Source organism: Anser anser, assembly GCF_964211835.1.
Source record: "Anser anser genome assembly, chromosome: 9".
Classification (NCBI taxonomy): Eukaryota; Metazoa; Chordata; class Aves; order Anseriformes; family Anatidae; genus Anser; species Anser anser.
Window position 1 is genome coordinate 16,094,168 of NC_139729.1, and position 14,684 is coordinate 16,108,851.

The 14,684-nt window shown below is 36.1% G+C and overlaps 1 protein-coding gene across 7 annotated transcripts in view; it reads left to right on the top strand.

The window, feature by feature from the left end:
* Positions 1-14,684, top strand: part of ATP13A3 (ATPase 13A3) — a 59,194-nt gene that overhangs the window by 25,496 nt on the left and 19,014 nt on the right. For 6 of the 7 annotated variants that reach the window (XM_083848515.1, XM_083848514.1, XM_083848512.1 and 3 more), the window contains 14 exons: positions 3,383-3,463; positions 4,301-4,370; positions 5,202-5,336; positions 6,150-6,222; positions 6,950-7,081; positions 8,055-8,234; positions 9,104-9,261; positions 9,922-10,110; positions 11,036-11,097; positions 11,675-11,825; positions 12,292-12,408; positions 14,003-14,020; positions 14,118-14,271; positions 14,366-14,486. In XM_083848515.1, coding sequence (XP_083704641.1) covers positions 3,383-3,463; positions 4,301-4,370; positions 5,202-5,336; positions 6,150-6,222; positions 6,950-7,081; positions 8,055-8,234; positions 9,104-9,261; positions 9,922-10,110; positions 11,036-11,097; positions 11,675-11,825; positions 12,292-12,408; positions 14,003-14,020; positions 14,118-14,271; positions 14,366-14,486 — 1,641 coding nt within the window. The remainder of the gene's footprint in view (positions 1-3,382; positions 3,464-4,300; positions 4,371-5,201; positions 5,337-6,149; positions 6,223-6,949; positions 7,082-8,054; positions 8,235-9,103; positions 9,262-9,921; positions 10,111-11,035; positions 11,098-11,674; positions 11,826-12,291; positions 12,409-14,002; positions 14,021-14,117; positions 14,272-14,365; positions 14,487-14,684) is intronic. The other variant, XM_083848517.1, reaches the window with a different exon arrangement.

The window sequence follows — 14,684 nt, forward strand, 5'->3', positions numbered from 1 at the left end:
TAGTCCAGCTGAGCTGAAACTGATGGCTCTTCAGTAACAGTATCAGGTGTGTTGCATTGATAGAAATGCCTCTTAGTGGCTAAACCAGCTGTGCTTGCTGAATGTGAAGTGCTGTAATTTCTCTTACCAGCAGCACTGTTGCATGGCATCAGGGATGAAGAACAAAGTTCTGTTTTCTGGTGCTGCTGCTGAGGCCTTTCCATAGTGCTAACAAGTTAAATGAACGCAGGCTTCTCCACTTCTGACAACCACTTTTCAAAAGTAGAAGTCCAGATGAGAAATGTAGCCTCTCCTTTTGACTTGAATCATTGACCGCTGCACTAAGCCATCATGTAGAAAAGCACTGCATATAGAAAAAAATTAATGACCAGTGACTGAAGGAAAAGTAACCAAAACATTATAAGAAGAAACCTACTCTGTCGATGTTTCTTCTGTTTTCCAAAAAAGTGTGTGCAAATATTTCAGAAAGTTATCAGCAATGACAACAATTACAAGAAACGATCATAATACAGGCAGTTACGAAATTGAGAACTCGTCTGGGAGGGTGGAAATGTCTCACTTTGTGTGTAAATAATTAATAGCTTTGTATACATTTTTTATGTTAAGCCTCATGAATTATACCGGTGCAGGTAGTGATGCTTGTCATTTTACATTATGGGGCCCTGTTTAAATTTAGCAACACTACAGGTGTATAAACTGTTCAAAAAGAATATTTCCCATAGATGAGATTAAAAAGACCAAATTGAAACTACACTTTCTGCTGAGAATGGGTACAAGTGAAATTTTTACAACCCCACAAGTTTAGTAATAAGCGTTGTTCCTTAGCATGAAAGCTGTGACTTGAAATTTGGTATTTGCTCACTGTTTGACTGTGCCTTTTGATGTCCTTGTGATAACTCAGCCAAGTTGTAAGCCTCTGAAAAATCTTAGATATGTCTGTGAAGTTCTGTGAGCATTCATTCAATCACATTCTTGCTAATATGCCAAATTCTCACTTGTGTGATGTGTTAGTAACCATTCAGCCTGACCACTGGTTGAATCAGGTACTGTAGCTGAGCTCTAGAAGCCAGTATTTAGCAGCTGGATAATGAAGAAGGGAAAGAGCCTCATCTGAGACACACCTGAGACTTGTAGAGTACTAAGTCACTTTTGTACAAGATCATATATGAGTGAATTTGGTGTAACTTTTCTCTAAAGTGAATTAGGTATGATCATGTAGTGAAGTTCTAGATACCACGTGGGAAATAATAGCTGAACTTACGAGTATAAATATTCTGAGAAGCCTTTCAGAATTACATCCAGACTAGATGCTTTCACTGAGATACTTTTCTTAAGCTACTCTTCAGGTTCTTACGTAAAAACAGAAATCAGTGTTACCTAATAACCTGATAGAGAATCAGTTTGTAAAGAAATGGGACACTAGACAGAGGGCTTTGTAATAAAATCCCAAGGCAAACAATATAGTTGTAGTTGGCATCCAAGCACAATACCGTATAATGAAGATAAGTTTACTCTGTGCAGTTAATTATGGAGGTATCCAGAAGACAGAACAGTTTGATCACATAATTAAAGACTTATCACAATACAGAAGGGAAGCAAATTAAGATTTCTTAGGCAGCTAATTCAGTTATGAGAGCTTGAGTTTTGTATCATTGTTCTTTTCATAGTGATGTAACATTAAGGTCCCTGTTTTAAACACAGGAAACGCAAGTGTAATTGTTCTTAAACTAAATCAGACCTGGCCACATACCAAAGAGGATGCAGCTTTGACCCTGTATGTCTGTTTTGTTTTAGCTAATGTCAAATGAATCCCTTGGTGATTTGATGAGTATTTTATGTAATAAAGTATGTGCCCAAAGGGGTTTATTTAATGCCTTGGGAATTCAGTTCTGTAACACTTAGGTGGAGATACTTATTTCTCTCACTGTGGACTGAGAATTGAAATACTTCCCTTTTCTGGGCAAAACTGGGAGAGAAGAGCTTCTGAGGAAAAATTCCAGGAGAAAATAGAGTAGAAGGCGGTTCCGGGTCTAAATAGCGAAAGGGAGAGTGGAAGATAATGTGTATGCTGAGAACCGGAGCTAGGGACTGAGATAACACCCTGCTAAAAGCTTTGTCATAGCATGAACGTTGCACATGCAGATATGCACATTGCATATAAAGCACATTGCATATAAAGCACTTTGTTTCAGGGGCCCTTCCTAAGCCCACTTCCCACTTTTCAGGAAAAAGAAAAATTGTTTGAGACAGAATGGGGTAAAAGGCACAGTTATGAAAAGACAATTACATATTGATATAAAAATATTTAAAATCCTTGACCTTGAAATATTTCAGGGAAACCTGGTAAACCTGTGACCAGATTTACACACACAAATTGTTAAGAGAATATGAAGGTGTTACCAGAAGCTGCCAGAAACATGATCCAAGTCTTTGCAGTAGTGAGGCTGTTTAACTTCTTTCCCCATGTTCTAGAGAATGGAAATAATTTGTACTATCTATGCACAATATCTTTTTTCTTCACTGGGACATCTCTGAGTCCTTTTTAGTAGGTAACTTAATGGTTACACAATATTAAAAAAAAAAACACAAACACCTTGTGCTGTTTTTTCATGTCTGTGAAAACCATTTGGAAGGCAATGATGTTTTCCTGTGCATCCAAAACATATCTGCTAGATAATATATCTGAACATTGGACATATGCCCTTAATGAGTTTGTTAATTGCAGCAATCCCATAACGGTGAACATGATATTGTTTCAGGTATGCTTTCTTACCTGCAGGTCTTCTAATTCATAGTATTTCCTCTTGCACCATGTAGGAGTCCTATGAAGATCAGTCTTCCAGTGCTGAGGAAACACTTGAAATGTAGACTGTATTTTTACCTAGTCACGGATAAAATTTGGATAGCAAGAATTGTGATAGCTGCAGAATTGCTTCAGTATAGGGCTATCAGATAAATTGATTGATACTGTTTCTGAAATGCTTCTAGTACTTGTTAGAAGTAAATGAAGTAGATAATTTGAAGAAACAATAATACCTCTTGGTTTCATATGTTTTATATAACTTGTTCACATATTCTTTTAACAGGCTTTTGAATGCCAGTTAGGCTAGTATTTTAGTTAGTTTTTGACATGTAGCTCATAACTGAAATGAAGGTATGACTATCCTTCGGTGTAAGACATGTCAGTAAGAGGAACGCTTCTAACATCTCGCTGATATCCATAGGAACATGACAAAAATAGCTAGAAAAGCATTAATCTATAGACTGTTCTTTTCTAATACAGTGCAGCTCTTGGCAAGGGCCCAGCACTCTCTTGTTGCTGTACACTTGATTTTAAATACCAGGTTTCTGAAATAACTCATTGACTTTTTCCGTTACTTAGAGGACTAGATGAATCTACGTTCTGTTCTGCAATTCATAATGAACACAGCAGAGGACTGACGAAAGGGATGCATGAGTACAGGTAATGTTACAGTACTGGAGGGAAGAGTTGTTTTCATTCAATTACCTTTGCTTCAAATGTTAATAGCATTAGAAGGCAACTGAGAGTGGTTAGTATTTACAGACAGTCTCTTAAACTTCCTTCAAAGAAGGCTGTCAGGAGATGTAGGGAATTCTGCTTTTTCCTATGTGTACGCTGGGTAAAAACCAGTCTCTGAGACCATTCTGAATTACTTCTGGGTTTTGTTGCCTTCCTTGTTGTTCTTTTTCCAAATGAGACTTTCTCAGAGTTTTAAATATGGAAGCATCTGCTTGATCCTTCCACTTTCTATTGATTTGTGGCTTTTCCTACAAGTCCTTAAGAGCACACTTTGACATGATGAAGCTTTTCATGTCATTAAACCAACTCAGATCCTATCAGAATGTTTCTTGCTTCCCCCTTTCATGATTTGCATTTCGTCATGCTAAGGATAAAATTAAGACACAGAACCATGAAAACAGTATCTTACTTCAGGGTAGGAGTTAACATTTGTTTGAGCTTTAGCTAGAACCCCATACTGGCTTTCAGAATGACATATTCATTAAGATTGGACCTGTGCACACTGTATAGAGAAATCTCATTGTGAAAGAACCTAAAAATGAAGGTGCAGTTTCAATTGAAATAAATATTACTTTCATATTTGAAATGTGTAATATCTCACTGGATAGACCTTTTATGATGAATGCCTTTTGAAATGATAAATGTGGTAAAAAGGGCCATGGGTTAAATGATATTTTATACTTTCTCATGCTAATGGAATTTAAAAATGAATAAGATCTTTAAAATTTTAAGTGTCTTTTTGATACTTCTTTAATGCAGGAAAGCATTCTATGGAGTAAATGAAATTGCTGTGAAAGTGCCTTACATTTTTAAGCTTCTGATTAAGGAGGTAAGATCTTATATTTACAAACACACAAAAAAGTGTATAATTAAAAGTTACTTGGAGTACAGTGGCTCTTAGAGTAGTCCTCAAATAGTAACATGAAATGAAAACCTTCCTCCAGAGCCTGGCAATGTAAAGCCAAAGGATATGGACTTTTTTTTCTCAAGAGCTCCAAACTTAAGAGGCCTTTGCTGCAAGCTCTTCAGAGTTTACAATGTACTGCCTTACTAAGGACATTAAAGAAGTGTCAGAATTATTTGTGAGGCTATGAATGTTATTTTCTTATTGTTCATTTCGTACTTAAAACCACTGACTGTGTTTTGCACTATCAGCCTGGAGATCATGCATTACAATTTACTCATTGAATCAAATTTATTTTTCCATATACTCTTGTTTGTTTCATTTTCCTTGTATTAAATGGATTTGAGTAACTGACACGTTATTCATGTGGTAATACATGTTAGAACATTTTGAACAAAAACTCTCAAACCTGAGCTGATGGGTAAGAATATATTTACTAATAAAAAGTAAATATCTGATGTGTTGTAAGTTACAATTCTTAAAGTAATTTGGAAGTTATTATCTATAATTTTGCTTTGTGTAGGGGAAGGTGCATGCAATCTTAAAAGTATGTGTTCATGTGCTATTTTAATGAGAACTGTACCTCCGAAGGGTTGAGGAGTCAGTGAAACAGAGGGAGCAGTTTGGCAAAACAGGCAAAAATCAGGTGTAAAGGACTGATAGTTTTCTGTCTTCTGTTGAGGAGGATTTGAACTCTTCTGACTGAGAAAGCATGTGACCTTTTGGTGTAACTTTATTGTTCTGTCATTCTTCCAGGTTCTCAATCCTTTTTACATTTTTCAGTTGTTCAGTGTGATATTGTGGATCACTGATGAATATCACTACTATGCATTAGCAATTGTGATCATGTCTGTAATATCCATTGTTAGCTCGCTCTACACCATTAGAAAGGTAAGTTCAAATAAAACATGCATCATTTCAGCTTTTATTTATCAGGCTATTTTCATATGAAATTGGTTGCAAATCTTTAAGAATTTTTCAGAAGTATATAGGTAGAATCTTGTTAGGGATTTTCTGTCTTTGATCTGGAAGAATTTGGACCTGTGGTACTCTTGAGTCCCTTTTCTGCTGACTTCCCATGCTGTTGAATCAGCAGGTTGGCCTGCCTCCTTCTCAGATAACGGAAATATTGCCTCACTTAAGTAAAACTCAGATGCAAATCTATATAGGAAGTTGAATTTGATTTTATTGGTTCCATCTTGCATAGTTTCCTTCTATTTGAAAAGTCTGATGTAATTGAGCACCAGCCAAACTTGTAGATGAAGTTAGTGATGCATTTTCTGTGTAGACTTAGGAGTAGGCAATAAAAAAGAAAGTAGTAATTATCCTTAAATTGCAACCCATGAATTCAGACCAGAGACACATGCACACACATGAAAAAGATAAATCATTTCCCTCATTTAAGTTCATACAAATACTGAAGTTTTTGCTTATGTATGTTAAGGAGCAAATTTTTTAATAATATTTTGTGACAGTGTATTTTTTGCAGAATGCTCTTAAAAGTAGGAACCTGTACAGGCTGATGCACTTGAACCTTATTTGCCAATAGTTTCATAAACAATTTTAAAAAAATGTTTCAAGGAATATTTTGTTCTAAAAGTATTAGTAAAGAATCTCGTAATTTTTGCTTGTAGAGATATAATGTGCATTTAGAAGAAGAGAAGCTGTGCTTCGAAATAATGACATGTTTTCTTTCCCTTGTAGCAATACGTTATGTTACATGACATGGTAGCAGCTCACAGCATTGTCAGGGTTTCTGTCTGCAGAGGAAATCAAGGTAAATTTCACAGGTGTTTGGACTGTTGAGTTTAAATTGCCCATTACGTGTGAGTGTTATCATATCTGTTCTTTGATCAGCTTGAAATGTTTGCATTTCTTAGCAAAACTGCATGAGAAAATAAGATCTTGTGAAGTGGAATTGAGATAGGGTAGTCATCTGTTTAGCGTTATTCTTCTGGATGGTATTTTTAGAGACTATTGGGTTTGCTCTAGATGAGGTGCTTTTCCTGTTCTCATACCTGCCATTCCAGGTATGTGGTTATCATTGTAATTTCTTTTTTGGTCTACAGAATGTGCATGCTGTGGGTTTCCATTACATTTTATTACACAGCAGAGGCTTCAAATTAATTTCTGGACGTCTGCTCATTTGGATGCTGCAGTAGCCAAAGATGGTTAGGCTGTGATGTGAGATTCCATTTTGTAAGGCATGCCTTTGTATTGGACTTCTGTCTTTACAATGAACTTTATTGCTAATATTTTTTAAATGATCTTGACTACTTTTTTTGTTACGATAAACTATACTTACGTACTCTAGGATTTAATCCCTGATAAAACTGGTTTTATCAGTGGCTATTGTTTGATCTTTTTAAAAACTTTTCATAGTGCAATTAATAAAGTGGAATAGAATCTTATATATCACCACCTGGATCTTATCTGTGAGGATCTGTTGGGTTCTGTAGCTGGTGGCTATTTTCAGGTAAAATTGTTTGTGTTCTGATGCTTAGAAATAGAAGAAATCCTTTCCACCGATCTTGTGCCTGGAGATATCATGTTGATTCCATCTAATGGGACAATTATGCCATGTGATGCAGTACTTCTCAGTGGTACTTGCATTGTAAATGAAAGCATGTTAACAGGTAAAGACAATTTGGTATGCTTTTGTGTGGCTAAAAACACTATTTCATATCTGTGCATGCTTAGCTTGCAGCGTGCTCTAGTAGAAGTGCTTATGTTGCTTCAATTGTGTATGTTCTTGCAATTAGTTACGCTCATAAGTACTTAACGTACTTATGTTTATCTGCAACAGCTGCCTGGTAGAGCTTGGCAACTCCAAAAATGAGTGGTGGTTTCTTGTTGAAAAGCTTTCTTTTTAATGGTATATCTTCCTGCCTCTTGACTTGGTGTTCTCAGTGCAGATTGAATTGTGCAGTGTGTTTCTGTAGAAAATTTTAGCACAAACTTTTTAACCACTGTCAAGAACGATGGTAGCGAGTAGGCTTTTCTGCCTACTTTTTCTGCCTGTTTTTATAAAAACAAAATAATTATCTCAAGTTGGTGCCTGTATATTCTGAGACCAGAAACCTGATGTCATTGCAGAGCAGCTTGAATGAATAGAATGGCCTTTTTGTTATTCCTAGGATAATCTGTCGAAACTGGCAGCATTTAGAAAATTGTACTTCAGAGATTGTGCATTTTATCACATTCAGTTCTTTTAATATATTTGAGCCTCTTCCTGCTGCTAGCAACAGATAAAATTGTTGTCCTGGTTTGAATATACTCAGTCACTAAAGGAGCTCAGAATAATTTCCATCAGCTTCTAGTTTTTCTTACTGAAGATGGGGTGATGCATTGCAGTAGAAGGAAGCTTGTTCTGTTTTTCTCTGAGCTGTATTTTGCACTTGTCTAATTTGAAGTAAGGGTTGGGTAAGGAACTTGATGAGCTGAGGTTAATAGGTGAAGGTTTGTCTGATAGTTTGCTGTAAGGAAGAAGACTTCTTCTGTAAGTCTGTATCTGTGCTGAAGTGAAATTGTATTGTTCTAATTGAAGTTGTGAAGGGAAAAGTGCCTATTCTTATTTGACTTTGCTTATAGACTCCTTTTCCATTTAAGGTGAAAGTGTTCCTGTCACGAAGATTAACCTGCCAAATCCTTCGGAATACCCCAAAACAATGGGAGATGAAATATACAGTCCAGAAGTGCACAAGCGGCATACTTTGTTCTGTGGAACCAATGTAATTCAAACCCGTTTTTATACCGGAGAATTAGTCAAAGCTCTAGTAGTGAGAACAGGTATAGACTTTCAAGTTTACCACTTGTTAACCTAATACTCAGTTTTCTAGGTGTATGTCAACTGATACTTCAGTGTATTGTGTTGAATGTTGCTACGGGTGGATAAATAACCCAATTAATGTGATAAATGTCTGTTAGAACAGTAACAGAGCTAGATAATGGTATGGGGAGTATCAGCTGGCAAATAGGGATGTGAATCAGTCTCCAGCATTAATTTTAGACCCAGCTTTGTGCGTTTGCAAGCCCTTTAGAAGTTTTTTTATTTTTAATGGGTTGGTTGAACTATGTATGCCTCTTTTCAAAGGCTTAGTATACTATTGGATTGGCTTTGTGGTGGACTCCACTTATTTTAATGGAGTCATTGACAACACAAAATGCTATTCTTGGTCCATGGTTTTGTCAAAGCACATAACGTTGGCCTAAAATCTGCTCTGTCTAGCCCTTCTTACAGAAGTGTTTACTCATAGTAATATTTTAAAGGTTTAGCTTTAGATAAATGTTTTTTCTATTTAAAAACAGCTATGCAGGCTGCAGTAGTTAGGGATTCCGTTTTACAAAGATGGTATTCAGAAAAACATCATGAAATAGGATGATAGTAAACTATAAACCACTTGAATGTTTACTGCCCCTGTAGAGGAGGAGTTGATTTACATCAGCTGCATGTCTTTGTCACAGGAGAGGGGCACTTAGTATGACATACGTGTACATTTTTGAAGCACCTTAATTATAGTATTGCAAAACACGTTACTGTATGTTGAAAAAGTCTCAATGAAATGAGTAGCTTAAGGGATTCACTGAAGATTTTAATATTTTTGAATAGCTTTTTTTCTTGTTTATACTTCTGATAACTCATTCATTTTTGTTTCTAGGCTTTAGTACTGCTAAAGGACAACTTGTTCGTTCCATACTATATCCAAAGCCAACTGACTTTAAACTCTACAGAGATGCCTACTTGTTTCTCCTCTCTCTGGTAGTGGTGGCAGGCATTGGGTTTCTTTATACGATTGTCAATAGCATCTTAAATGAGGTATGTTTTCATTTCACTATATTCTTATCCAGAACCACCTTATTTTAAAAAAACATTTGATTATGATTTCCATCACACTTCAGATGATGAGAAACAATTAGATCTTAAGTGAAAACGTCTTTGCTTTATTTTCTGTTGATGGAACAAGTAAAGCGAGCTTAATGAAAATAAGATTCAGTAGAAAAACAGAATTTTGGATATATTATGATGAAATTTGAGTTTGTTACCGACCTGATCTTTTCTTCCTTTTTGGACGTAAGATTGCCATCTGACTGATAATCAGTTGGAAGAAATTGTGTACGGCAAATCTAAAGTATGCTGTGGGTGAAGAAGTCTCATCAAGAAGCTGATAATTGATTAGTTGATAACTTCATTTTTTTTTCTTTTAAGTTTTTGCATTATTCATTTGCTGTTTTAAAGTTTTGCAGGGAAAAGAGTGGAAAGTTGAAGTTACGGACTGTGTGTATTTTAGGACTGGATTATCATGGTTGATACTGAGTGGGTGAAGATGTGCTAGTTTTCTGGGCACTCCAGAACCCACTATGCTAGTGAAAGCACTGCGTAGATTTTGCTTTTGGTAATGGTGATGTAGCATTTCATTGAGACAGTGACACTCTTGAGTATTGAGTTCTTCTTCATTAAATTTGACCCGTATTGCAGGTTCCAGCTCATACCATCATCATCGAGTCTCTTGACATAATCACTATCACGGTGCCTCCAGCACTCCCTGCTGCCATGACTGCTGGCATTGTTTATGCACAAAGACGGTTGAAAAAAATTGGTATCTTCTGCATCAGCCCACAAAGGATAAATATTTGTGGCCAACTGAATCTCGTGTGTTTTGATAAGGTTGGGTAAACTTTGTAACTTTGTGTTGCTACCTGAAAAGACAATGTGTAATAAAAGGGATTTCGTATATGCTAGTAACTACAGGGAAATGCATTACTTCTGTGTAAGTTAGGTTGCTATTGTCCTTTTAACTTCCAGGTATTAAATGTTTAGCATTGGCTAACTTACTTAATTTACAGTGTGCTCTAAAAAGTTTTTATAATATGCAGTTTGTGTTTTATCTCAAGACTGCTAAGTCCTGACTTACTGGCTACCCAAAATTGCGAGTGTTGTGGATTTTTAAGAGCTTTTATTTTGCATACAGGCTTCTTGAAGTCTGAACTGTGAGGCCAGACTTGTTTCTCGTTTACATTTATTTCAATGAAAAGCCAATCCAGTGTATTATTATTATTTAACAGAGACATGATTGAAAGACAGTAATGCCACCATCCAGAATCCACTGGTTTCTTTAGTAGAGATTTTTATCTGAAATCTTAAATATCCAAACATAATTTATTATTTTCCTCATAAATATTTTTTGTAATAGTGTTGTAAATATATTCCAGTTAATGTTTTAACTATGTAAGAGAGTAGTACTAAGGGTTAAGTAAGTCTTCTGCTGCCCTCACCCCCCAAATATGGAGATGTTGAGCTACTGAGTGTGGATTTTATGGATCTGTTTCTTGTATCCTGCCCATAAGGTGGGGCACAATTGCTTTGAATGTTTTTTAAGGTATTTAACAAAGTTGGAACTTAATTACTAGCAAAAAAGTTAGGCAGATATTTGTATCTTCTGTCCTGAATTCTTGATTTTTAAGTGAAAATGAAATAAAACATTGTTCAGGTGTAATATGTCTCATTAATTGTAAATTTTTGCTCTGCCCAAGGATAACTTGGTTCTGAAAGCTCTTTTTTTTCTTGCCACTCCCCTTGGTTTGTTTTGCAGACTGGCACGCTTACTGAGGATGGCTTGGATCTTTGGGGAATTCAACGGGTAGAAAATGCTTGGTAAGGAGAAAAGAGTTGATAGCAAATCTGAGACGTAGTTGTGCTCTAACAGCCTCAGCAGAATAGAATGGAATATTCAATGTGATCAAATGTTTGTGTTTCTGCAGTGAGCTGTAGAAATGCAACTGAAAATAAGGTTGAGATGTACTGAAAGTTATAACTCTTAAAAAGCTGAGGCAGAATTTAATTGGTTAAAATCTGAGATCCTGTTAATTTCATACTGCAGAAATGATGCAGTTAAAGTACAGCATGTTTCCTTAATCCTACCCTTTTAACTCTTGACTTGTTGGGCTGCTGAAACAAATTGACTTAGCTAATTGAATTGCATATAAAGTGGTAAGAAGCCTTTGTACAAGGAAATCAAACTACAGTGTGAGTTAACAGAATTTTTGAGTGAAAGTTTTGACTATTTCTGAAGATTCCAGCGCAGAGTCTTAATCTGTTTTCTGTGATGTGTAAAAATAGAAGTGAAGAGACTTGTACAGTCAATTCTTGTCTGTTAATCTAAACAAACCTTTTGGATTGGCTCATACTAAATAATTATGGTGCTAAGTATATTATAACTTCATTGTTTTAGTTTCCTTTTGCCGGAAGAGAGGGCTTGCAGCGAAAGTTTGCTGAAGTCTGAGTTTGTTGCTTGCATGGCAACTTGTCATTCGCTTACAAAAATTGAAGGGGTACTTTCTGGGGACCCACTTGATCTGAAGATGTTTGAAGCAATAGGATGGGTAAGTGTCTCTTTTCTTCAAGAGAAGTAGCATAAAGTCCAGCAATCTGGTGTTTCCTGCACTTTCAAATACAAGATATGTCGTTATGTGACTTTGAAAGCCATAACTTAAAAACAGTAGGCTTTTGAAAATGCCTGTATGTCAATGTGAAAAGGAAGTCTTAATATGTAAGTGTTGCTAAATTTTATTCTGTGCAACAATTCATAGAAATGAGAGCCTCTGAACAGCTGATTTTACTGCTTTCTGATGCATGGCAAGATTTTACTGTATATAATAAAAATGTAAAATAACTAAGTGGATCTCAAGTTAACTGCTGAATTAGAACACTTAATGCTCATGGTAAATCTTGTTTAGAAGGATTATTGTGCCTTGGGCTGATTTCCAAGGCTGTTGTTTTCCTGAAAATTACATTATGAGAAAATCAATGTTAATGAATGTATTAAAAATAACCAACTAATTCATTCAGATTTTAGAAGAAGCAACAGAAGAGGAAACAGCCCTTCATAATCGAATCATGCCAACAGTGGTTCGACCTTCAAAACAACTTTTTCCAGAATCCAAGCAATCAACTGATCAAGAAATGGTATAAAAATTCAAAGCAAATTCAAAGCAATTTGTTAAATTAAACTAATCCTTTGTGTTTAATGAATACCTTTTACTATATGGTGTGCTCCTGGATGATATAATTCAAACATTATCAGAACTGGGATTTTTTTTGATGGCAAAGATAGAGAAAACATTTAATCTGTTGTTGAAGATAGTGCATAAGTATATGGCACTTTCAAGATGAGCAGACTGATTGCCAGCACTGTTACCCTTATCGACTGGTTATAAGGTTATGCTGGTTATGCTTTTTGAGCCTAGGCATTTTATAGTTAGTATCATTACCAAATTCTTAATGTGCTAATAAAGTACTTAGGTGTGCTTATCTTGCATCTTCAGTTAGAATAATGTTTTGTTAAAGTCACTGCATGGTATGGAATTTGTGCCACCCCTGTACTTTTAGAGATGGATGTTTTAAGTGCTAGGTTAAATAAAATCTACCTAGCAGATTTTTTGTAAACAGGGAATTAGAGTGAGTGACTATACACAGATTATGACAGAGTAAATTAGCAGGAGGGTATAGCAGGATGGTTGTTCTATGAGTCTTCTCCTGCAGTGGATAGAAGCTTTTCTTGTTCAGAACTCAGCGTACGTGCACAGCAGTCATTAATGTGCAGTAATTGACAAATTATGAACATTCTTAAAATTTACTACATGAATTTTCTGTGGTATAAATCAGCAACCATGGCCTCATTCTGAAATATCCTGGTACTTCTATAATTTAGCATTGTGGTTTAACCCAAGCAAGGAGCTACGTACCACACAGCTGCTTGCTTGCTCTCCCCCAGGCAGGATGGGGGAGAGAATCAGAAAGGTTAAAAGTGTGAGAACTTGTGGGCTGAGATAAAGACAGTTCTGGGTAAAGCAAAAGCTGCATGTACAAGCAAAGCAAAATAAGGAATTCATTGCTACTTCCCATCGGCAGGCAGGTGTGCAGCCGCTTCCAGGAAAGTAGGGCTCATCACATGTAAAAGGTTCTTGGGAAGAAATGCCATCACTCTGAATTTTTCCCCCTTCTTTACCTTAGCTTTTATTGTTGAGCATGATGCCACGTGGTATGGGGCATCCCTTTGGTCAGTGTGGGTCCCCTGTCCTGGCTGTGCCCCCTCCAGCTTCTTGTGTACCCTCGGCCTGCTGGCTGGCAGGGCAGCATAAGAAACTAGAAAATCCTTGGCTCTGTGTAAACACTGCTCTGCAACAACTAAAACATCACAGCGTTACCACTGTTTTCATCAAAAATTCAAAACGCAGCATCATACAAGCTTTTACAAAGATAACTTTATCCCAGCCAAAACCACGACATTTGCACAGGCTAAGCAGACATGGGTTGGACTGTGAAAGGTCTTGAAATTTCTAATCAACAAATCAGATTCTGATATGTCTCATTTAATCTAAAAGGTACTAAATAGATGTAGTACATTCGTATTCAACTTCTATGAAATCCATTACAGAAGCAGTGCAACTATATTGGGAATGTTGTATAGATTCATTTATTTAACGTTTTATGTTTAAATACTTTGTATCTGGAAAAATACTTCAAAATATTTACAATAAATGTTTCTCTTTTTTTTTAGGAATTGTTTGAGCTTTCAGTAAGTATGGTTTTTCAGTTAAGCATCTACCTCTTTTCTTATTTTTTTCAGCATTTATGTATATAACCCTTTTCTTCTTCTGTCCCATATTACACAGACCGGTTATGAGATTGGAATTGTGCGCCAGTTTCCATTTTCTTCAGTTCTGCAACGTATGTGTGTAATAGCAAAAACTCTTGGGGAAAAGAGAATGGATGCTTATATGAAAGGTGCCCCTGAAGTGATTGCCAGCTTGTGTAAGCCAGAAACAGGTAAGGAACAAGCTAATGTTTTTTTTTCCTGTGTAGCTCAGCTGTAAAGTGACTAATTTTAATAACTCTAAACTTGACTTTTTTTTTTTTTAAGTTCCCATTGACTTTGAAAGTGTCCTGGAAGAATACACTAAGCAGGGCTTTCGAGTTATTGCTCTTGCTCACAGAAAATTGGAGTCCAAGCTTACATGGCACAAAGTTCAAACTATTAATAGGTAAGAGTGATTTCACTTTATTTTATTTTTTAGCTAAGTAACAGGCTTTAAATGCTGCATGCTTTGTGTTAATCACATAAAGTTTACTTTGGCTTAAACCAATTATTACTCTTCTTTAGCTGGCTTCTGTCTTGACATGTTGTTCTGTGTATTCATTATACGTACTCTGCTCAGAACCTAGGAATTTAAGATAAGGTG